This window comes from Temnothorax longispinosus, chromosome 7 (genome assembly GCF_030848805.1).
Source record: "Temnothorax longispinosus isolate EJ_2023e chromosome 7, Tlon_JGU_v1, whole genome shotgun sequence".
In the NCBI taxonomy this organism is placed as follows: domain Eukaryota; kingdom Metazoa; phylum Arthropoda; class Insecta; order Hymenoptera; family Formicidae; genus Temnothorax; species Temnothorax longispinosus.
Window position 1 is genome coordinate 12,105,640 of NC_092364.1, and position 23,892 is coordinate 12,129,531.

At 42.5% G+C, this 23,892-nt stretch overlaps 3 protein-coding genes and 1 pseudogene across 3 annotated transcripts in view; 2 read left to right on the forward strand and 2 right to left on the reverse strand.

Annotated features, from left to right (window-relative positions):
* Positions 1–185: 185 nt before the first annotated feature.
* Positions 186–1,625, reverse strand: LOC139816968 (uncharacterized). The gene has a single exon (XM_071784792.1). The coding sequence runs from the start codon at positions 1,623–1,625 to the stop codon at positions 186–188; it is 1,440 nt and encodes a 479-aa protein (XP_071640893.1).
* A 35-nt stretch (positions 1,626–1,660) lies between these two features.
* On the reverse strand, positions 1,661–3,016 carry LOC139816969 (uncharacterized). Its single transcript, XM_071784793.1, has one exon. The coding sequence runs from the start codon at positions 3,014–3,016 to the stop codon at positions 1,661–1,663; it is 1,356 nt and encodes a 451-aa protein (XP_071640894.1).
* A 2,013-nt stretch (positions 3,017–5,029) lies between these two features.
* Positions 5,030–23,892, forward strand: part of LOC139815987 (uncharacterized) — a 33,515-nt gene continuing 14,652 nt past the window's right edge. The window contains exon 1 of the mRNA XM_071783274.1: positions 5,030–5,880. The gene's annotated coding sequence lies outside the window, so the exon portion shown is untranslated. The remainder of the gene's footprint in view (positions 5,881–23,892) is intronic.
* LOC139816325 (protein FAM50 homolog) lies at positions 9,967–12,824 on the forward strand (annotated as a pseudogene).

Genomic DNA, 23,892 nt, shown 5'->3' on the forward strand with positions numbered 1-23,892 from the left:
CGTGTAAGGCTCGCAGATGAGCTTGGCGCACGATGAGCGTGACTAACGGGTGAGACGAGAGGAGTATAGGGTGTCGGAAGGAGAATGGTAAAGGAGCTTTCTTTAGCCGACCTCCCACGCGCAGAACTCCGTCTTGGTCGAGGAACGGGCGTAGAGTGAGAATCGGGCTTCTCGCTGAGAGGGGCTTATTTTGCGATAAAGTATTGATCTCCCTTGCAAACAATTGCGTTTGAATATGCCTGATCCACGGTCTTACATGACCGTGGCCTGATCCAAAAGATCTTTGCGGCGTTGCAGTCCGCGGCCGACAGGGCGACGCTCTTTGGTGCGGGTGCCACCGGGGAATCGGCGCCAAGGTTCGAGCGATCACGACAAAGGCTTATGAACTTGATCACATAAGCGGTAACGCGAAGCAGTTTGGGCCAAGACGAATATCGCGAGGCGAGCTCCCAGTCAGGATTAGTTTGAGCGCAATGAAGGGTAACGGCCCTTTCCTCAAGGGGAGCAGTGCTGGAAAGAGTCCTGTCGCCACTTGGCCACTCGGCGTTCTCGAATTGCAACCAGGGAGGGCCTCGCCACCATAGGTCATGATCGACGATTTCGTCGCCGAATATTCCGCGAGACGCGCAGTCGGCCGGGTTTTCTGCGGTCGATACGTGACGCCATTCGCTTCGCGGAAGAAGCGATTGAATTTCGGTGACGCGATTCGCGACAAAAGTCTTCCAGCGAGACGGGTGATTCGTGACCCACGCGATTACGATCTCGGAATCTGTCCAGCAAAACTCCGGGAAGGCGTAGCCGAGCGAGTCGCGCACGAGTGCCATGAGTTCGGCGAGGAGAAGCGCCGCGGATAATTCTAAGCGGGGAACGCTGAGAGGTTTTAGAGGCGCGACTTTTGATTTTCCGATAAGCAAAGTGATAGTCACGTGACCGTCGGAAGAAACTACTCGGAGGTATACTACGGCAGCGTACGCGGCGTTCGACGCGTCAGCGAATCCGTGCACCTCTGCGTGAGATGTGTCTGTCCCGAGACCGGTCCACCGTGGGATTCTTAATCGGTTCAGGTGCGAGAGTCGAGAGTGGATTTCTTTCCACCGAGATAGAAGTGGCGCGGAAATGACGTCGTCCCAATTTAACGTTTCGCGCCAGAGACTTTGCATGAATATCTTGGCGGTGATTGTCACGGGGGTGACCCAGCCTAGCGGGTCGTAGAACTTCGCGATCGTAGAGAGAATGGAACGCTTGCTCTCCGGGATGGCATCGGCGAGCGACACTCGAAATTCGAATAGATCGCTGGCTGGATTCCATCCGATTCCCAGAATCTTGAGCTGTTCGTCCTGCGCTAATAGTTTATTACACGCTAAGCCGTGATCTGCCGGATCGATATCCTCTAGAAGAACGGGCGAATTACCTGCCCACTTTTTCAATTCAAACCCTCCTAGTTTCAATAAAGCGGTCAGCTGATCGCGGGCTTGCTTCAAGCGTGTTACGTCACTCGCGCCGAAAAGAACATCGTCAATATAAATATTGTCGCGCAGGATAGTAACCGCGAGCGGAAATCGGTGACCTTCGTCGCTAACTAATTGCTTCAAAACACGGAGGGCGAGAAACGGCGCGCATATCATTCCGTACGTAATTGTGAGCAAGATGTAAACGATTATTACTGCGTGCGGAGAGACAATTTCCAGAGAATTCGCTGGTAGTTTGTATCGCGAGGATCTAATCGAATTTGTCGATACATTTTCGCGATGTCCGCGGTGTAAATGTATCGATGTTTGCGCCAGCGCGATATAACCGCCGTAATTTCGGTTTGCAATTTCGGCCCCGCGTGTAAATGATCATTGAGCGACGTTCCGTTTGACGTAAGGCTTGAAGCGTTAAAGACGACGCGGAGACGCGTGGTCGTGCTGCTTTCCCGGATGACGCCGTGATGTGGCAGATACACGTGTTGTCCGATTTCGTCGCGCGGCAACGCCTTTCGCATGTGCCCGAGACTTTCATATTCCGACAGGAAATTTTCGTATTCGGTCGCCAACGATGAATAATTCGAAAATCGCCGTAACGAGGTATTCAGCATTGTCTCGGCGCGCGATCGGGACGCACCGATTTCGATGGGAGGGTCCTTTTTGAAGGGGATACGCACGACGTATCGTCCGTCGGGCTCCCGAGAATGAGTTAATTGAAAATGCTCCTCGCAGTACTTCTCGTCCGGGGTGAGTGTCGACTGCCGAGGAAGCTCCTCGATTTCCCAAAAGCGCCGAAGTTCGCTTTCAAGGGAAGGCTGACATAGCGTATGATGCATGGAAATGCGAGGAAGCGCGGATGGCGCGGAACGCGTCGTTGAGGAGTGAGAGCCGGTCGCGGCCGGCGTGAGAGGCCCTGAGAGGACCCATTCGAAGACGGAGTTCTGGGCGATAGGTTGCCCGAGATCCCCTTTGCGAACACCGTCAAGAATTAAATCGTTGTATAAATCGGCTCCAATAATGATTTGGATAGGATCGGGACTGGTCGGATCCGGATCAGCCCACGCTAAATCAGTTAAATGCGAGAGTGACGAAACGTCCGTTTGTCGTTTCGGTGTATACGCGGTTAACTTTCCCAAAATGAGCGCGGTCGTAGTGAACGACGGAGCGCGATTGTCTCTTGGAGAAATAAACAGCCGTGTCGTGTGTCGAAACGTCCCGGCGTGAACGCCGCCGACGGCGGTGACTGAGATCGGCATCCGAATGCGCTTCGCGTGCAAAAATTGCGCTAAAGATTCGGAAACAAACGTCATTTCCAACCCCTGGTCGAGCAACGCTCGGACGACCGCGTCGCGACCAGACGGAGCGCGAACCGTGATCCAGGCGGTCGCTAGAAGGACCTGAGATCGATCTCGGGTGGCCTTGGAGGCGAGCATCGAGGTCACCTCGACTGTCGTTTCCGGCGTTGGAGGCGACGAGCAATCTGCCGAGGATGTTCCCGCCGAGGTTTCTCCCGACGGGGCGAAGGAAGAAGTCGAGTCAGAATGCAACATCGTGTGATGTTTTTTATGACAGGCGCGGCAAGAGTACTTGCTCTTACAATCTTGTGAGGAGTGCTTCTCGCTGAGGCAATTGAAGCAACGCTTATGTTTTTTGACCAGATCTCATCGCTGACTCGAATTCTTCCCCACAAAAAGGGGGCAAACGCTTAGAAGATGCGGCGCCGTGCACAGGGGACACTTCGCAGACGTGGTCGCTGACGCGGTCGCGGCGTGTACTTTCGGCGGAGAAGAGGTTTTATTCGACGGTGCGGGCGCAAAGTTTTCCAACGCGCGCACGCGAGATTGAAGGAAACGATTTAAATCCTCGTACGACGGTGGAGAATCTTTGTCCGTTTCCTTCAAATTCCACGCTTTGCGGGTGATCGGATCTAGTTTTTGCGTGACAATATACGCGAGAATGTCGTTCCAAAGTTCTTCCGGCTTTCGCTTAAGATTTAAAAGAGAGGATACCGCGACACTCACTTTGTCATGCAAGCTTTGCAAGTCGGCGGCAGACTCACGGGTAAGCGCCGATAAATTAAGCAGCGCGGAGAGATGTACGTTGAGAGAACGTCTTTTATTTTCGGCGGTCACCGAAATATTTCCGATACACTCGAGAGCGCGGCCTTTAAGACATGACGACAAAAAATGCATCCGAGCGAAATTGTCTAAATCTTTATTGTTTCGAATGAGCGCTGTAAAGCGATCGCGAAACTGTTCCCACTCGGCGTAATTTCCGTCGAAGGGGGGTAACCGAATGGACGGAAGATGTGACAAGGAAAATGCCGACGCTTCCGCGCGCGCGCTCGTGTTTAACAGAGACTGGTTCGGACTCATGCTCCGGGTGAAATTTTTTTTTGAAATTCGAGAAATATTTTAGATAAACCGGAACTGCGACATTTCGCACAGCATATCACCCTATTCTCTCTAAATACTCGGTTTTCGAGCGGTATTAATTTTTTAAACAATCATACGACATTGCCAGGGTCGGGAACTCTTTGGAAAATGCTTTAGTATGTTCAGAACTATTCGAGAAATATTTTAGATAAACCGGAACTGCGACATTTCGTACAGCATATCACCTTATTCTCTCTAAATACTCGGTTTTCGAGCGGTATTAATTTTTTAAACAATCATACGACATTGCCGGGGTCGGGAACTCTTTGGAAAATGCTTTAGTATGTTCAGAATTGTTCGAGAAATATTTTAGTATAAATATAATAACCTGGATCTCCCCGTGTAAGAATGCTGTGTTCCTGAATGCCGACAGGTAAGGTACCGCGGCTGAGAGCAAACTGAGATCGAATATTCGAAAACGTGGGTGTCAGCGACGCACGCAGTGCGCCCACATTTTTTAATCACTCCATGCACACCGTGTGCGCAAGCAAAGCTCGGCACCGGTGTCTCCCCGACGAACGCCGACGGCAGCCGATTCCCGCCGAAGACGAGTGCGCGGGATCCATAGACTTAGGCTGTGGTCCACTTGATGCTGCAAATGCTTCGAAGCATTCCTCTTCTCCTTTCTTTCAATAAAGAAAGAAGGAGAGGAAGAACGCTTCAAAGCATTTGTAGCGTCAAGTGGACCGCAGCTTTATATAGATAGACCGGCCCCTGCCGTAAGAGCACGCGTAGAAAGATAGACGGTGCAGACATAGCCCGTGGATATGGTCCTCTCTCTTTCTTCTGATCGCTTGGTGGGGATAGAAGTCTAGACTAGGGATGGGGGAAACGCACACATTGCTCGTCAGTAGATGAAAGGCAAATGTATATATATATATTTACTGACGAGCAATGTGTGCGTTTCCCCCACCCCTATTCCCTACTAGTCCCCACTAGTCTAGACTTCTAGCCCCACCAAGCGATCAGAAGAAAGAGAGAGGACCATATCCACGGGCTATGTCTGCACCGTCTATCTTCCTATACGCGTGCTCTTACGGCAGGGGCCGGTCTATCTATATAAGTCTATGGCGGGATCGCACCGCTCCCACCACCGCGCGACTCGCCTGACGACAGTGACGACCGGCCTCTCGGACCGCGTCGCTCACAGTAACGCCGAAGCCTCCGGACGGGAGGATTACGTCCGACGAGCGTCCGAATTTTCGACTCTCCGCGTCTCCGGCCGCTTCCCCTCAATCGCTTCGGTGCGCGTCGCAAAATGACATCGATCTGATATATCGATCCGAGTGTCGGTGCACGCGATCATACGAAGTGTTCGATCACCGGAATCGTTCCTTTCGATTTGCTATCGAAATATACTTGACACTCGTGTGAACTTGGTGATCGATCGAGAGCGCGCTTCATTCGAGAACGGCGAGCGCGACCAGCGAGAACATAATAGCCACATATTTCTCAGAGAGTCATGGGAGCATTCGCGCGTTGCGTTCTCGCGCTCGTCGCGACGGCCGCGACGGTCGTCGTCTCGGAGTCGGACGACCTGGCCAAGTCCGACCAACTGACGATCCTCAAGTGTTGCCGATACGGCGAGGAACTGCGACGATCGGACGACGCGACGACGCGAGCAACGACGGATTGCCGCGCTGCGAGCCGACGTCGAACGAGTGGAAGCGCCAGACGTTCTACGACGACAACCTGCCCGCCGACTGGCACGTCGTCGACGGCCGACGGCCGGAATGCGACGACAGCTCGGAGCTGATCGACGTGTCCTACCGCAGGGCCAACCCGTTCATCCTCCTCGACAATGGAAACGCGGTGCTCGAGCTCAGTAACGCCGACTCCTTTTCCGCCAGTCATTACTGCGCCGATTCGAACGCCCTGCTCGTGTGCATGAAGAAATCGCCGGGCAATCAAGCCGCTGCGACCATGAGACCGCGGGTGCGACGTTGCTGCGGGGAGAACGCCAGTTTCCACGAACGCGGGTAAGTCTCTCGCACCGAGTTCCTTAATGCGTAAAAGGACAGTACAGAGGCAACAGGAACGGGGGCAGTAGGCAGTAGGACAATTTGTGATAAAACTTGTGATTAGTCAAGTGACAGGCAATAGAGAATAGAAATCCAACGCGTCGGAAATTCTGTTCCTATTGCCTATTTCATATTCCGTTATACGAGACGTTGTCCGTTTTTCGTATTTACTCTTGTTTGTCCGTTCCGCTACGCGCAAGACATTGAGACATGGTAGCAAGAAGATGGAGACGCCCGCTCGCGAGGTTTTTGCTTCTGCGAACGCGGAGACGATACGCGGAGTCTCTTGAAGGTGGCCAGATTTTTAACCCTTCGTAGTCACACTTCTCTAGAATATCATTCTAGTCACACTGGGTCATATTGACCCCGTCAATTTTTAATGGTTGCCATTTTAATAGTATCGGTCCAATCGGGTTCAAATAATTCTGGAACATACCTTGAACATTCTAGAATATAAAACAACTGCGATTTTGTGAGAGATCAAATGGCAACATGTTGAAAAATAATCGTGAAGTACATGCGTAAAAAAGTAGCTTTTTCACTTAAAAAATCATAACTTTTTAATTTTTTAATTTTTTTAAATAAAATTTGCAGGTTATACTCCTAAGATACGACACTTTAAGAAAAAAATAGTTCTCTAGTGCGCGTTTCAAAAAAGGTATTTATTCCGGCATATGAAGAGGCTCGATTTTGGAGTAAAAAAAATGTGGATTTATTAGAAAATAATGTGTTTTATTATTATTATTATTATGGATATCCTGAGTACACAGAAACATAAGCATTATTGTTTTTTTGTTATAAAACGACAAAAAAGTCATTTATTCAGTGCAACCGCAGTTGACGCAGAGATTAACGCGATGAATGTCGCATATCGGCCGGGTGCAGGAGGGGCACTGTTGACTGGTCTTCCGATCTTGCCTTGCGGGAGTTTCAACATACTTGAATGCCTTTTTTTGCTCTTTGGTACTACATACAATACCGTTCTTTCTCCTCAAAATTGATTGAGGACGATCTCGAGCGCTGCAAAACTCGCTCATCTATATAGCGTCGATTCGTACGTTTCGTCGCGGCGAGCGTACTTGAAGATCGATAACGTTCGACAGTATTGCACAACAGCTATTCAGTATCAACCCTTCGCTATTAATCTTTCATAGGGAACTGTATGCCACTTTAGCACTCGGTGCGACTGACGCCCGGGCGATAATGGAAGGCGAATTGAATAGGCCGGGATATATTTTATGATTCAATCAAGATACTGAGAAAATTAAGACGAAAGAAGACTTAATAACTCTCTTCAATAAATTGTTTGCCAATTACTTTTTCTTACTTTTTGCTTTCTAAAGGATTCACTTACGATTTTATACAAAAAGAATTGTAAATCGCAATGTTAAGGGAAACGTTGGACTTTTGTATTTTTTCGGTATGTTAATCAGCGACTTGTCTCAAGCACTCTTCATCTTACATCATATATAATAGCTGAGTGCCTCTATACTCCAAACACTGATCAACCGTTGCCGAACGCTTGGATTAACTTTGATCTCAAGTGCGCGGCGGGATCATACCGGAATGAAAATTCCACAACAAAGCACAACCGGGGGGTGGAAAGGGGGAGAACTTCTCGCAAGATTTGTCTCCTTCTGCGGAACTCGTAAAAGAGTTTAAAACAACCTGTCGTCGAAGCGCGGATCTAGCTCGCGGCGGGTCTAGGTTTGACGGAGGCGCGGAGGGACAGAGGCGAGGCGGGTGCCGACAAAATGAAGCGTATTCGTCCGGTTTAACAAAATAGCAACGTTTATTTAATAGCAATGAAAGATCATGATATATACAATGAGTGTATGATCGCGATACGTACAAAGTTTTAAGAGGCGCGGGTAGGGTCGCCCTACGCGCGAGTGGCGTGCGGGAAAACGCAGTACGCACGTTTACGGACGACGCCGGTTTACCGGATGTCGTGGATCATGACGCGGTGGGTCGGCGCAAGGCACGCCTGCGGTATTAGGCGAGGATGCAGTATGCGGTGCGTGCGACGCGGATGGCGACGGGCGCAGTCGAGGAACAGAGTAGGCGCGGGACCCACCACCGAGAAGCGCTCGGTGGAGGCAGAGTACGGTATCTCGACCCCCTGTGGAAGGCTGTAGCGTCTGAGGACGAGGCGGTATCCGGCGAGAAGCGCTCGGTGGAGACAGAGTAGCGCTCTGCCCCCGTTCGGATATCCCTGTGGATGAGGATGCCGGTCGTTGTTCGAGACACACTCGACGAAGACAGATCTGGCCAGAGGCTCTCTACCCTCGTTCTGATCAGCGGAGTCTAGGAGGATGCGTAAGTTCAGGATCGGTATGGTCGGAGAGACGGGTGATCGGAGAATCGCAATTAGAACGCTCGCTTTATATACGCGTCGCGGCGGGGGTAGCGACGGCAAGCGCGAGCGTTAGTACGGCGCGGCGGAACGGTGGGGGTTGCGGCGTCTCGACGTCGCGCTTGCCGTTAAGTCGTCTCCGGTCGTCTTCGGCACTGCTCGGTGCTTTCAGACGGTTACCGCGGTAAGTCCGTTCGCGGACTTCCTAACGCAATACAATTTAACGTATAAAATGCGGTGGGCACCTTGTGCCTATTTCTCACCCTGCGGAAGGTCGGTCGGGCGGCTTCGGCGAGATGTTCATGCCGGAACGATGCAGTTTCGGGGGGTGCATCGTTACAAGTTTTAAACTCCAACCGTTAAAGCGAACGAGCGGATTGGTTTTCGCAGTAAAGCCCCCGAAGTGCTTTGCGATCCACGTTCTTAGACGGAACGCGCGCGCGGGACCGAGAGAGAAACGCTTGAGAGAGAGAGAGAGAGAGAGAGAGAGGGGGAGAGAGAGTCTCTTTTCCACGGTATTACGACTGCTTATTTTCTTCCGTCAGCGAGAGTTCCTTGCTACCCAGGAAATTTTCTCGTCCCGTTGCATCTTTCTGGGCGAAATACATCGTGAAAAGTTTGTTAACTTCGCGAATAGTGCACCGCATCGCTGTCGGAGCGTTCCGGGAAACGCGAATCGTCTCTGAAAGGGTGCGGACACGGCATTTTGCTTCCCGAATCGAGGAAACGTTGAGAAACGTCGCGATAAGATGCGCCTTTAAAGCCGTCGAGGTTGGAGCGAAGTGGTGCTCCAGCGATCTTATCTTCTCTCTCTCTCTCTCTCTCTCAAAATGAGCGTTAATTACTATTAGAAGAACAAAGATATTATTATCGCGATGCTTCACTGTCTCTCTCACGTCCACTCCTCGACCGAAAGTAGGTAAATATCACGACGGCAGGCACTAACAGGCGCAATCTACCCATCCAGCACGTACCGCGGACCACTCGGAAAGTCAACCGGAGAGGAGGCGCGCTTGCGCTCCGCTACGACAATAACGCGCATAACGCTATTACTGCGCGCACTTATAATTCGATTACAGCCGGACATAACCGATAATTTAGTCCTGATAATGGGACGCAGCGCGGTTCCCATCGGCGCGGTACGCCGATGGCCCACCGAAACGCTTTTCGCGCGTACCTGTGCAAATACGCGCGTCGCATTGGTACCGCATTGTCCGCTTCTACGCGCTCACACGCGTTACGAAGCGGCTCTTTAGCCACCGTCGCGCCGGGACAAAACAATGCGAAAGAAACGGCGCGCGGATGGCGCGTGAACACCGACAAAAAGTGTACGAAGTATCGTTTTGACGCGCGCATGTACCTATATATATGCGCGAGAGAGCGCGTATGTTAACGCGCGTCTGGCCGCTGACGTCCGGCGAGTCGCATCCACCTGCGAAATTGTGTAAAATCGAAATCGGGTTTACATACCGAGCCCCACGAGATACAGAAAACGAAATACGAAATCAATTCCGCGCGCGCATTCTCCGCGTTACGTATTTGATGGATGCAACGCTTTTTGCGTTCTTTTGAAAAAAAAAAATATTGCCTATTTGAAGAAATTATGCGGTTTACCGACTTTTTTTTTATATTTGATCCTCTCTCCAGTCACTCGCGAGTTTAGTATATATATTTGATGTTTTTCAATTTTTCGAAATATATTCTACCTCGTTCTCTGTGACAGAAAACAAAAGTTTGTTCGAACAGGTCTATAAATGTTATTTACTGTCTGAAAACATAGAGAAAAGTAAATATACATTCTTTTATCAGACATTCTCGATGTACGCTGTTTTGCTTCGAAAAAGTTCAACATCGATAGTTCATCGTGTACGCCTGTACGCAATCGTAGGATTTGTTTTCTGGAAAACCGTATATACGTACAATATACCGTTTGCCATCGCGCGGATATGCCAAGTTCCAGCTTATCAAGAGACACGGTAGTGTCTCGCGCCAAGTACGCGCGAAGCGAGACGCACCGTGACTCTTTTACGCGAACGCATGAGTTGCGAGTATCCGAGATTTTGAGATCTCAATAACGAGTGAACGGATCAATTTCTAAGTAGGTTCGATCGATAGCTTGGGGTTTGATTTATAAATAAGAGTCTTTTTTTCCGTTACGTGCCCTACGAGCGAAGATATTGCGATGCAAAGTCCAAATCTGGAAAATTTTTTTTTAAGAAACGTCCACGTCGGACAAAAATGGCGGCTGGTGTGTCACTTTCCCATTTTTGACACGAGATTGCACTCGTGCACTGTCGCAGTGCGTGACAGTTTTTTACAACCTAGAAAAGGATAAGTGTAAGTGTGTGATAGTCGTGACCGTTGCCGCGTCGTGACAGATAGTGAAATATATATAAGTATTGACCGTAGAGAGCTGATGCCGAGAGATCTTTAAGAAGGAAGGTGTATCTACAAAATCGTACAAACACGTACGTATATGCTGCCTTGTAAAAGTTGTCAAACTGTATGTTTACGCGAGCGTTACTTCTGTAGTAACTTACGATAATTCACTCGTTTACGCGGAATAAATTATCGTAAGTTACTACAAAATCCCGTTTACGCGAAGGAAAATTCTGTTTACGCGAAGGAATTATCGTAAGTTTACTATAGTAAACTTACGATAATTACGCTCGCGTAAACGTAGTAAGTGAAATATATAAAGTATTAACCACAGAGAGCTGATGTCGAGGAGATCTTCAAAAGAAGGAAGGTATATCCAAAATTGCACACATACGTATATGCTGTCTTATAAAAGTTGTCGAACTATATGTTTATGTGAGTGAGTACATCTGTAGTAACTTACAGTAATTCATATTAAGATACGTCGTCGTCTCTCAATCAGAGAAACGTAACCTTCACTACTTTCAACGGTGGCTCTTGATTTCCGATCATAATAGTTACTATAAAATCTCCCGTTTACGCAGAGGAATTATCGTATCGTAAGTTACTACAGAAGTAACGTAAGTTGCGTAAATAGGTTATAAAAATAACACGATGTTATATATGCGGTTTGCCGTGAATATATATATATATATATATATATATATATATATGTATGTGTGTATGATTTCTGCCTAGTGCTCTGAATGTCATCTAGTCATACATATCAAGAATTTTCGATGGGCTTCTTCAGAAGATAGGATACGAAGAAAATCATAATGCATGATGACGATATCACAAAGATGCTAAGGCTAGATGCCACGAAATGTGCATGTACCGTCGGTCACGCGGAATGCAAGAGAAAATCCGCCGTTAAATTGAGCGAACATTCACGAATCCTGATACCCACAAGTAATTTCTTACAATCTTCTTATGATCCTGATTATCTCATAATTTGTATTTTTGTACGTGTATTTTATGCTTTGATAGAAGGAACGTGAAAAAGAGCAGGAAAAGGAAAGAGCACTAGCGGCGAAGCAGACAGAAAAGAACAAACAGAAGAGACAGATTCAAGCTTTGTCTTTTAATCTGGACGAAGACAAAGATGAAGCTGAGATGTCTTCTGACGAAGACAATGCCGAAAAATCCCCGCAGTCAGAAAATGTGCAATCTGATGGCCCTGCGATTAAGAAGATTTAGAAAAATCCAGATGTAGATACATGTTTTTTGCCAGTAGGGAAAGGGACGAAAAGGAAAATAAACTTAGGAAAGAATTGAGACAAGAATGGGCTAGAAAGCAGAACGCGTTGAAGGAAGAAGAAATTGAGATCACATTCAGTTATTGGGATGGATCTGACCATCGTCGGAGTGTTATAATGAAGAAAGGTGAAAGAAAGGTGTCTCAATGGTTTAGAGAACGTTTAAGTTATTAAAATACTCCAGTGCCACTTTTGGAGTAACATTGGCATGATATATAATGTTCTGCTGCATAAATTAAATTTTCACATACAGGTAATTCTATCTATTAGGTTCTTCAGAGATGTTTAGAAGTTCTGAGGCCCGAATTCAGCGAGCTTAAAACAGTAATGGCAGATCAGTTAATGTATGTCAAGGAGAATCTTATATTACCGCACCATTATACGTTTTACTGCAACTGTAACTGATTTTATTGTAACTAAGGTAAATATACTAAATGATAAAACTTATGAAGCAATATCACAATGTTGGCATGTTATTTTAATGTATGTAATATTGCGATTAGGCACGAGGAAAGAGCGGGCCTCTGTTCACATTTGACGTTCACGATGATATTCGTATTATGCACGATGCTTCTGTCGAAACCGAGGACTCACATGTCGGAAAAGTTTTACTTAGGTATTTATTATTAAAAGAATATTTTGCATAATTCTTTCTTATGTTATTTTTTTATTTTTCTCATTAGATCATGGTACGAGAGGAACAAACACATTTTTCCAGCGAGTAGATGGGAACCTCTTGATCCAACGAAAAGTTACGACAAGTATACAGTGTCGGATAAAAATAGGAAGAAAGCTAAAATCTGATCTTAGATTCAACGAATTGTCCAATTTTGTTTAAAGGATTCAGATTCAAGGACTGTAAATATTATAACCAGATAAATAACTTTGTTTCATCGTACAATTAATTCATTATAAAACAGCTGATTATATATATATATATATATATATATATATATATATATATATATATATATATATTGTAGCTACATTGTATTTTTAAGGACTGTGATTTTAATTCATTCAGTTATGTGATAATATTTAATTCATTTACTCGATTATGTAGCTCTACTAAATAGTTAAGTTTTCGCAAACATTTGGATGGAAAATAAAAATACATGAATAGTTTAATGACTTGAATATAATAATTACAATATGAAAATACAAAACCATACTTTAATTCATTCCGATAACAGTCAGAAACAGTATTAAAATATTAATCCATGATCAGATCCTCTAACAGAAATCTATTTACAAATATTAGATGTATCATCTCTTGTCATTTCTTGAAGATAACTGTACAAAAATAAATATATACAATTATATCGATTATAATCACGTATTATTCATAGATTTGATACAAGTTGGATCCATGTATGTAATATTTTCGGGAAAATGGTCCATTATAATAAACTTTTTCTCAGTCGATCTGTTCAAGCAGTCAAGAAATCCGAACCAATAAATAACTAGTCCAGACCCGAATTTGTTCCAGTAGTTTCCAGTTTCGCATCGTTTTATATTCTTCATTTGTTTTTAATACATGAATTATTACTTATTTGAAAATCAATAAGGAATAATCACATTGTCAGGCAAATTTTTTATTTTAAAAATAATAATTGATTTAATATAAATAATTTAATTATTGCAGATAAACATGATTTAAAAACATGTTAATATTATATATATGTATATATACGATATATATGTGTATTTATATCTACCTAACATAGAGAATTCACAAGAATAACATTAAATATAATAAATACGTATTTAATCAATAAATACATATTTAATAAATTTCAAAAATAGAAGACAATAGTTCTATATTATAACTATTATTACATTTAATGTTATAGCGATTCTCTATATAATACGAATATAAATACACATATATGTATATTTGTAAAAAATAAGAGGTTTTATATATATATATATATATATATATATATATATATATATATAAATTATATATATATATATATATATATGTAGGTCCGGAAGTATGTTCCGGGACTTTTATTTTTTTACATCGGTATATTCCAGGACATTTGGCAGTTTCCAGGACTGTCCTGGAAAAAATTCATGTCCTACGGCACGTTTCGGGACAATTTTTTGAATCTGATTACATATATATGCGTTATATTCCAGGACTGTACATTTCAAAAAACGTAAACAGTCCCGGAACATACCTCTAGACCTACATATATATATATATATATATATAAATATATAATTATAAATATATAAATTATATATATATATATATATATATATATATATAAATTTAATAAAAATTTAATTTGTTGTTATTATCAATTTGTGAATAATTAAAAAATAAAAAATGGAAATTTTTTGCCGATACTTGCTTATCACTACAAAACGCATGATATCAGTACAAAATTACCTTTTTCAAAAAAGGTAAAAAAGGCGCCAAGTACACGCGCAATGTATGTTGTAAATCTAAAAATCTAAAATGGTAGTAGCTTTATTTCTTCCTAACAAAATAATTCACAAAATTGCGTTACCTAACTCAACCCAAATGATATGTATAGTAGCTTTATATTTTTCTCCCTAACAAAATAATTCACAAAATTGCGTTACCTAATTCAACCTAAGTGATACGTATTTCAAAAAAAAAGTGAAATCTTTAAATTGCGCCAATTGCAAAGAGAATATATATACTTTCAAAAATAATTGTTGTGCAACTACTTTTAAAAAATAAAACAAAATTGTGTTACCTAACTCAGCCCAAGTGGTATGTATCTTTGTATTCCTGAGAGTCTTTCTATCAACCCAAGTGGTAGTAGTTTTAATTCTCCTTGATAAAATTAAAATATTACAAAGAATTATTTTAATCACAAAAAATTAAAGAGGTAACATTATAAAATAAAAATATTTAATTAAAATAAAATAAATAAATTTTTCTTGTAAAAAACTTGGCGCTGCTTTTTTAAGGTCAACCCAGACAAACTTGCATAGGTGCATAAGCATATGCATAAAGAGATGGATTTTGGTCTATTTCCTTTTGCACATATACATATATAAACCAATCAATTTCTTACGCTTATGTTTATGCGCTATGCAAATTTGTCTGGATAAGAGTTTCCGCACAAGACTCTCGTATGATAGCGTAGCGTAACGTAACGTGGATTAACAAGAAACGTATCGGTTAGAGCCTCCGCACAAAATTTTCGTATGGTAACGTAACGTAGATCAACGCACAAGAAACGTATTGACGTATAAAGCGTCATCTACAATGGCAGCAGGAGTATACAGTAAGACGTAAGCAGTAAGTTATTGATTAATGGGATTTTTACAATTCAAGAATAATCGATTGTGATTGGTCAATAGAATAGCTTACTGCTTACGTCTTATTGCATACTCCTGCTGCCATTGTAGACGACGCTTAAGGCTCAGGACACACACTTTTTCGTAACAGTAACAGTAGGATTTCGACCAATCGCGTTGCTCGATTCGAAAACGTACGGCCGTACGTTCCCGAATCGAGTAACACGATTGGTCGAAATCCTACTGTTACTGTTACGAAAAAGTGTGTGTGGCCAGCTTTAACGCCGTAACTGATACGTTTCTTGTGCGTTGACCCACTACGTTTCGTTACACTACGTTGCCATACGAAAGTCTTGTGCAAAGGTTCTAAACCTTAAAAAAGCAGCGCCAAGTTTTTTACAAGAAAAATTTATTTATTTTATTTTAATTAAATATTTTTATTTTATAATGTTACCTCTTTAATTTTTTGTGATTAAAATAATTCTTTGTAATATTTTAATTTTATCAAGGAGAATTAAAACTACTACCACTTGGGTTGATAGAAAGACTCTCAGGAATACAAAGATACATACCACTTGGGCTGAGTTAGGTAACACAATTTTGTTTTATTTTTTAAAAGTAGTTGCACAACAATTATTTTTGAAAGTATATATATTCTCTTTGCAATTGGCGCAATTTAAAGATTTCACTTTTTTTTTGAAATACGTATCACTTAGGTTGAATTAGGTAACGCAATTTTGTGAATTATTTTGTTAGGGAGAAAAATATAAAGCTACTATACATATCATTTGGGTTGAGTTAGGTAACGCAATTTTGTGAATTATTTTGTTAGGAAGAAATAAAGCTACTACCATTTAAGATTTTTAGATTTACAACATACATTGCGCGTGTACTTGGCGCCTTTTTTTACCTTTTTTTGAAAAAGGTGATATATAATGCGAGAACAAAATACGCCGATATTAAAGCAAGATTAATTCCATCTGCGAAAAAAGATATTTGAATTCTGAAAGTTCTGATTTCTCGTGGAACATATAGCATAAAAAAATGTAATATCTATTTCATTTCCTTACACATATAATATCGGAGAATATATAAAATAGGATTAGTTTACATTTTATTATTGTGTTTCTCCAGTTTATATATGAAATAATACATATAGTATCCACATCTCTCATAGCGAATGTATTCGGATGCTGTTAATTGTTAGTAAATGTTGAATGAGAATCTTCTTGAAAACTTCGAAAGTGACATCGCGAGGATCCAGGATTTATTATTGTCGCGCGTAAACACTCGAAGAAGCGGACATATTAAGGCGATTAGAAATGAGATATTACACCGAAAGTCATCGATTAGACGATGATTAGACGGGGAGAAAAGTGGATCGAAACGTTAAATAAAAAAGGTATGTTGTAAGTTTGAAGCTTCGAGACGTGAGAATTTCGAAAGATTGGTAAGACGCCTGGAAGAAGTAGGCTTCACACCCTCTTCACCTTTTTACGTTTCATCGCAATTTTACGTCAATTAAAAAGGGATTCCGGCTCGCAGTCGGCAAGAAAAGCGTCAAGGCAAAAATAGGTAGGTGACTTGAGTAGACGTTGCGAAAAAGCAGCATAAAGAAAATGATAGGTGCATGTGACGAGAAACAGATTTACAACGAATTTTAGTTTTTCGCGCGTATATTCCGTGCATAAAAGTTCTTCCGAATTTGTCATCACATTGTCTCCTTTGAGAGATGTCTCTCAGACGACGAAGAGGAAACATCACGGTGCCTTATTTTTGCAATTTAACCCTTCGTAGTCACACTGGGTCAATTTGACCTCAGCTCAAGTTTGAAGCTAAATGTCGGTAAATGCCTGGCTTAAAATGGAGTTTGGCTCGCCATCTACCAAGAGTTTGAAGTATCCTCTATCGGTAGAGATCGTTAGTTATTTGATTAAAGCGTCGGTATTTATATGACAGCGGTTGCGGAAACATCGTGCACGAATGGGGGTCAGATTGACCCATAGTGGACTAGAACGTAGTTAATAATCATGCTACACCTTTCCGAGGCTGGAAGGCGCGCCGTGTTGAGATTGCAGTAAATTTGCATCGCAGATTGTATACCGATATTAGATCGACCTCGGTCGAGTCAGGAGTAATTGCAGCCCTAACGGTGAGGGAGAGGGGGGGCGGTGAGAAATTAACCGTGGCAGCTGGACGAGTGCCGAACGCGCTCGACAGCTGCCAAATCAGTGCTGTCGATATCCCGCCGAATTCTGAGCGCACTATTCTAAATCCGAGTGAAAAGTCTGGACGACATCTGTCCGACATATGCATGACACGCGTTACACGTTATCAAAGACAATGCATTTTGGGCGAATCACCCATTTTACATCCATCTTACGTCTACAGAAGTAAATCGCGTTTCTGCTCCGCACGAAAATGAAATCTCTCTGTATGACTGCTGACGCGTTCACTCGCAGAACATGAATATTACCAAGCATATGTTTTCGTTCAACGCGAATGTGGTTTAAGTTAGAAACACGCAAGACTGGTAAATGCACCGTCGAGCTCCGCTTACGGAAAATCCCGACGAAGGAGGGAAAAAGAAAAAAGAGGAAATTCTCAAACAGATAACATTGTCGCGCGGAGAAGCGGAAGGGACTTTTCTCCGGCAATAGATTATGCCAGTTCATCGGGACGTTCATGAACGAAAGAGCTTCACGAGAAGCATCGTTCGGGGCTTGTTAGGGTCCGAGGAAAAATAATACCGACGAAGATCGCTCGTAGAATTCTATCGCGCCGCTGTACCGACCACGCTTCCTAAATGGAGACCACCAGTCATTCCCTTGAACCACTCCCGTCTTGGAAATGCCTCGCGGCAATCGCTTCAACATAAATTGCTTAATATTTTAAGCCACCAAAATCACATTACCTTAAATCACATTAGATTTAATCTCGCGAGCGTGCCAAGCCCCGTGACAAATACCCGCGCTTGAATTGTTTAGCGGATCGCCTGAAAAATGTTATACGATATTACAATGATATTGATGAGTGTGGTCTTTACATACCGTACGTACAGCTTTTGCGATAGGAATTTTTCGGGTCGTTGCTCCGACACTTTATTTCTGTCGCGAATCTATTTGGGCGAAAATCCGCCTCGAAAAAAAAATTCGAGTCTTTCGATGCCCGTGACCGATCAATTTGATGCGTGGTGGGCTCGCTTTAAATTTTCGTTGCAACTTCCGTCAAGCAAGTTCTCGAGAAAACTCTCGACTGGGTCAGTCGCAACTTAATATTGCGCGAAGGGTGTGCGATGCGTTGCCACTCTTTTATTTATGGATTTGTTTGCGGACGCGCGGGTACCTCCCCGCAGCCAATAAGTGGGCGGCACGGCGGATCGCGGCGCGGCGTAATTAATACACCCGACGAGAGGCGTGTTTGCGGCGCGGCGCGCACATCTATAGGCGAACTTTAGGACGCGGGGCGTTACGCGCCGGGATTGCGGGATGTGGAATACGTGGGGAAAAGAGAAAGAGATCCCTCCCCTCCTCCTCCCCTTCGCGTCGCCGTTACGACGTTGAACCTTATTATCTCCGTCCGCGAGAGATTCACAGGGAGATCCGTAGCCAGGCCAGGGGATATTAAAAGCACTTCGGGGGCAGGATATTGATCTTCGGCCGCTCTATATACGTCATACTTAAATACAATATTTGGGCCGACGTGTAATCCGCTTACGGAAGTATCCGCGCTCGCTAATGCGCCACGCAATAACCGACGCATGCAGCGGCCGCCGTTCTATTCCTTATTATAATCGATTATTTGTATGCGCGAATAATTATATACCCGTCCGGGGAGGAGGGGGGCGGGGGAAATCGTACACGGTATATAGAGAGCGTACATGGTTTGTTTGCTCATCACTCCGCTTGCGCTTATTAATTAAAACTCACGTAATTCTCATGTTCTATGAAAATACGAAATTCTAATCTATTAATATCAAGTGAAAAAGGACCGTCATGTTACATACAATCAATATAGAAGAAACTGCCGCCATTTACGGTCCGAGCTGGATCTTGGTAGCCTACCAATATTTTCTATGTGTATTTATATATTTCCAACTTAATAAAACTGCTAATCTACCAAATTTTCAATCTATCGACAAATCCATTTAGAGACGCGAAGGGAAAGGCGCGGTCTCGGAATGCGGAAGGCAGACTTTCGTAATGCACGCGGGCGGAAATAGACGGAGGGATTTATGACAAACTAATAAATCGTACGGTGTCGACCTGCCGACGGACGCGGGCGCGGTTTATTTTCTTGCACGTATTATCGACGGACGAGGCGGCGCACGTTATGGCGGAAAGAAAATAGGAGCGTCCGTCCGTCGCGCCAGCCGGAAATGTCCGAATGTGCGACGCGTCGCTCTCATTTATTCTTAATTATTTATGACGCCGCGCAGAGAGAGCGCGGTAGTTCGGCGATCGCGTGCGATAATAATCAATGAGGCGAGACGCACTTTGTTTCCGTTATCCAATAATGTTCGATAGCCGATAACTTCGCTGCAGCGTCACTGCACATATGTCTCTCCCTCGCGCGGATAGCGTTGTTTACGCACTCACCCGGCTGCACATATCTCAAGCGATTAAATTTTTCGCTCTCCTCGTGGTGTGCGTGCGCCATTTCCAAAAAGGACGTAATTATTCCTCGCTCCACAAACGGCCGCGGGATTAACCCATCGTCCGATTTTTAATTAAAAACTACCGCGGAATAAATATGAAAATATGGTAATATACGGTCTTAGGTGCTTAGACCGTGGGAGGCAGACGGGGGCGGAGGGGCTGGCTGGCTTCGGTCTGCCTGTCCTCCCCTGCCCGCCGCCGAGCTGGCTGTTCGATCGGCGAACCTTTGTTCGCTGGTTGATCGGTCGGCAAATTCTGGTCCACGGTGGGATGGCTCGGGCGGATCGGTTTCCCGCTTTCCGCGCGCCCGGTGCAAGGCTGCCGCGATTCCTCGAATTCCCGGGATGTGCACGCGCTGGTACGCACGCACGCTCGGATTTCAAGTTCAAGACAGACATCCTCCCCGTATCCCATATCCGTTCATTAAATCCGCGCGTATCGCAGATATTTGCGATATGCGCGAATTCATATTGCTCTATATAGCTGTCAATATTTTAATTTTAATGCGCGACATATGGATAGCATCGACAATAAAAAAATAATACTAATAATTGTATTCTTTATTACTAATTTTTCAACTATATAAAATACTTTTTAAAAGTCATTTTCTATTTCTTATGTGGAATATTTATAACTTATATAATTTTATTTTTCTTTAACAGCACACCGACGACAAATTTTTCGAGATATTGAAATAAATATTTATTTATAAAGCTCAAGTCAACGTCGATTAACACGATAAATAACGACGTTTTACGCGACGAAATAATTATAAACCGCAACATCAGCGATTACTCTAAATTTTTAATCGTTTTATATAGCTCTCCGATCAGTGCATCGGTCGCAATCAGCGCGATGAGTGGCATCGCGGATCACGCGATAATGTCGAATGGAATAAATCAGCCGGGATTGTGGAACACGAACGAACGGTGTGGCGCGCAATCCGGCGGCGACCCTGTTAATTATTGTGCCCAATTAGCCGTGGCGCTCTGGAGTATACGATAATCTTCGAAATCCGGCCAACGCGGCCGCGCCGCGCCATGCCGCGCCACACAGTGCCGTTTCCCCATTCGCTTGGAATTCCGGGCGGAATTTTTCACGAGACCCATAGACGAGAGCGGGGCTCGCCGGTTAATAGTCGCCGGCTTAACCCTTGAGGACCCTCGACTTGGAACGATCGACCGCCAGCTCGACGCGCGTATATGTCGCATCGCGTCGGCGCACGCGCGCGTAGCGTAATATATAATGAAAAATAGTGTCAGAGAAAAAAGTAAAAGGAAGGAGATACTGGAATAAACCGGAGTCCAGTTTAAAGCGACTTATCGCGCAATAAGCTTCGCGGTTTGCCGACTACAACGAGAGAGAGATTATTATAGTAAAATTGAGATAGACATATGTTACATTTACTGATTAATATAAATTATCTATTTTTATATAAATTGAATAATTAGTATATATATATATATACAATTGGTGATACAAACAACACACAAAAATGAGAATCAATAGGAAATTTTAAATTGAACTTTTAATAAATCAGAATGCTTTTCCAATTTTATTAATCGAAGACAGTCAGAAACAAATTTTTCTTTCGTAAAAGCGGCCATTACTTATAAGTTGTTTATTATATATTATTAATTGGGGTGACACCAATATTGTCAAATCTACTCCTTTACTTTGTTTTTGCAATAATAAAGTTATCCTTACCTTTCCATGTTAACCGAACTATATCCTTTGCCGTTCTGATACAATATATGCTTGGATTAAAGAATACTTTCTTTATCAAATAATTAACTTATTTTATGTACTTCATATATATTTAAAAAAATCTATAAACGTACTTGTTGATTGAAGACAACGGTGCAGAAACGATAGTATTGTCGGTTTCGTTATTGACTGTCGTCACTGGTGCCGAAGTTGGTGGACAAGATTGAATTTCTTCTATTTCTTCAGGCCATCCAAATGCATCCTTGGTTTTACCATATCTTAATAAAAGGAAAAAAATTTAGTATAACTAATAGCAAGATTTACATTTATCTATATAAAATATTTTATGTTTTTGTTTAAAAAAGATACATTTGATAATATTGTAGTCTTACCCCACACAGCACATAATATTGCAGAAATATTGCAGTAATATTGCAATATAGTGGAAATATTACGTATTACAATGAAATATTTCAGAAATATTACTGATGTATTACACGTTTTTAAATAATATTGAAATATTACAATAATATTGCTGCAATATATTGTTGAAATATAATACTTTCAGTAGCAAAATAATGTCAAATGACATTTTAATGACATCCTATTGACGTCATTAAGACGTTATTAAGGTATCACACAGAGACGATTTACGATCTTGGTAATGGCCTTGCAGTAGAATAAACTAGATTTTTCAGTTTTCCAATAAAATTCTCTCCCCAAAATGCTGAAAAATCACTCAGAGATGCTTGCAAGTGTCTAACGTCATCGGGAATATGAATTAGGTTGTGGATATTCATAACTTGTGAGTCTTCACCATACAATGTAGGCATTAACAAGACAAATTTTCTGAGTAATTCCTCAGCTACATTAATATTTGTGGCAATTATTTCTGAGCTGCATAGAATACGGCAGGCAACATGCAGTAATAAAAAATGTTTTAATTGTTTATCAGACAATACGAATTGTTAAATAATAGGACCACAGTATAGCAGCATGAAACGATATTGAGTTGCCTTCCAATGTGTAACTTCATCGATGTCAAACTTTCGCCTTTGAAATTTTGCTGGTATAAATGGAGTAATAGAATTTATTAAATCTTTAAAAATCTTTCGTTGTGTATGATGCAGTCTAGATGAACTTCCAGTAACTAACCATTTTTCTAACACATTTTTTATTACACCCAAGAATAATAAATGCATACTGTCAAGTACTACATCTTTGACAGGATCAAAGTTCGGGATCCGAGTAAGTGGTGATATGATATTTTCTAAATGATGCTCCGCCTGATCTTTACAAATAAAAGATTGTTTACAACGTTTTTCACAGTTTAATTGGGGATATACACGTCGCCTATTAATAGTTAATTATTCAGTATTACAGCGTTCACAACCAAAATAAGTTGTGGGCCCTTTTATGCACTTAACATACGCTCGAACTGGCCCATCAGCTATCAAAGCAATAATTTTAAATACAAATTTTTTCTCATGTAGTTCTACACCATCATTGATTAAACTTGTACATTCGTTAACAAAATCCTTTAGATAATCATCTACATTTTTGGCTTAGAATCACCATAATACATTGCTACAATGAATGGTTGACAAATATATTTCTTATTGCATATTTTGACTAAAATAGGCCACAGTTGACCTTTTGATGCTTTGAATATATTCATCCCTTCAATATGGACCATAACATTTATTTCACTGTCTGTAAATATATTCGATGCGATGTTCTAGACCATTTTTAATACCTAGATAAATATAATCTCCTGTACTGTCGCGTTTCGTTTGCATTCTTGCAGTTTTTATTTTATGTTTAAAACCTAGTAGGCTATGAGCGGCATTTGGAAAATGAGTAAAACCTTCACTTTTTAAAATGGCCAATAGTTCTGTAATTGTACTTAAAGGTACTTTAGCGATATTATTTAGTGCCCAATTATGAATTTTAGTATATATGTTTTGTTCTTCGACTTTAACCTCATTTGTATTCTGTATATCCACTTCACTACTTTCAGACAATATGTTGGAAGATTCTATGTTAAAATTACTCGACGAAGAGCTAATATTTACAATATTATTACTTGATTCTAATGAATCAGACCATAGGTCCAACATATTGATGGATGAAGTGTCATTATTAGATGTATCTCGGGATGTACCTGCAGGATTTTCACGGTCATGTTTTCTACATGCTTTGTATTATTATTTAAAAGTTCATTTTTTTTTAGAAAACGTGATTTTTTTACTTTATAATATGACTTTGACATCAATTTTTGTTTGTT

Bases quoted from the DNA above. Each gene is read 5' to 3' on its own strand.
- LOC139816968 (XM_071784792.1), bottom strand. From the start codon at position 1,625: ATGATATGCGCGCCGTTTCTCGCCCTCCGTGTTTTGAAGCAATTAGTT.
- LOC139816969 (XM_071784793.1), bottom strand. From the start codon at position 3,016: ATGTTGCATTCTGACTCGACTTCTTCCTTCGCCCCGTCGGGAGAAACC.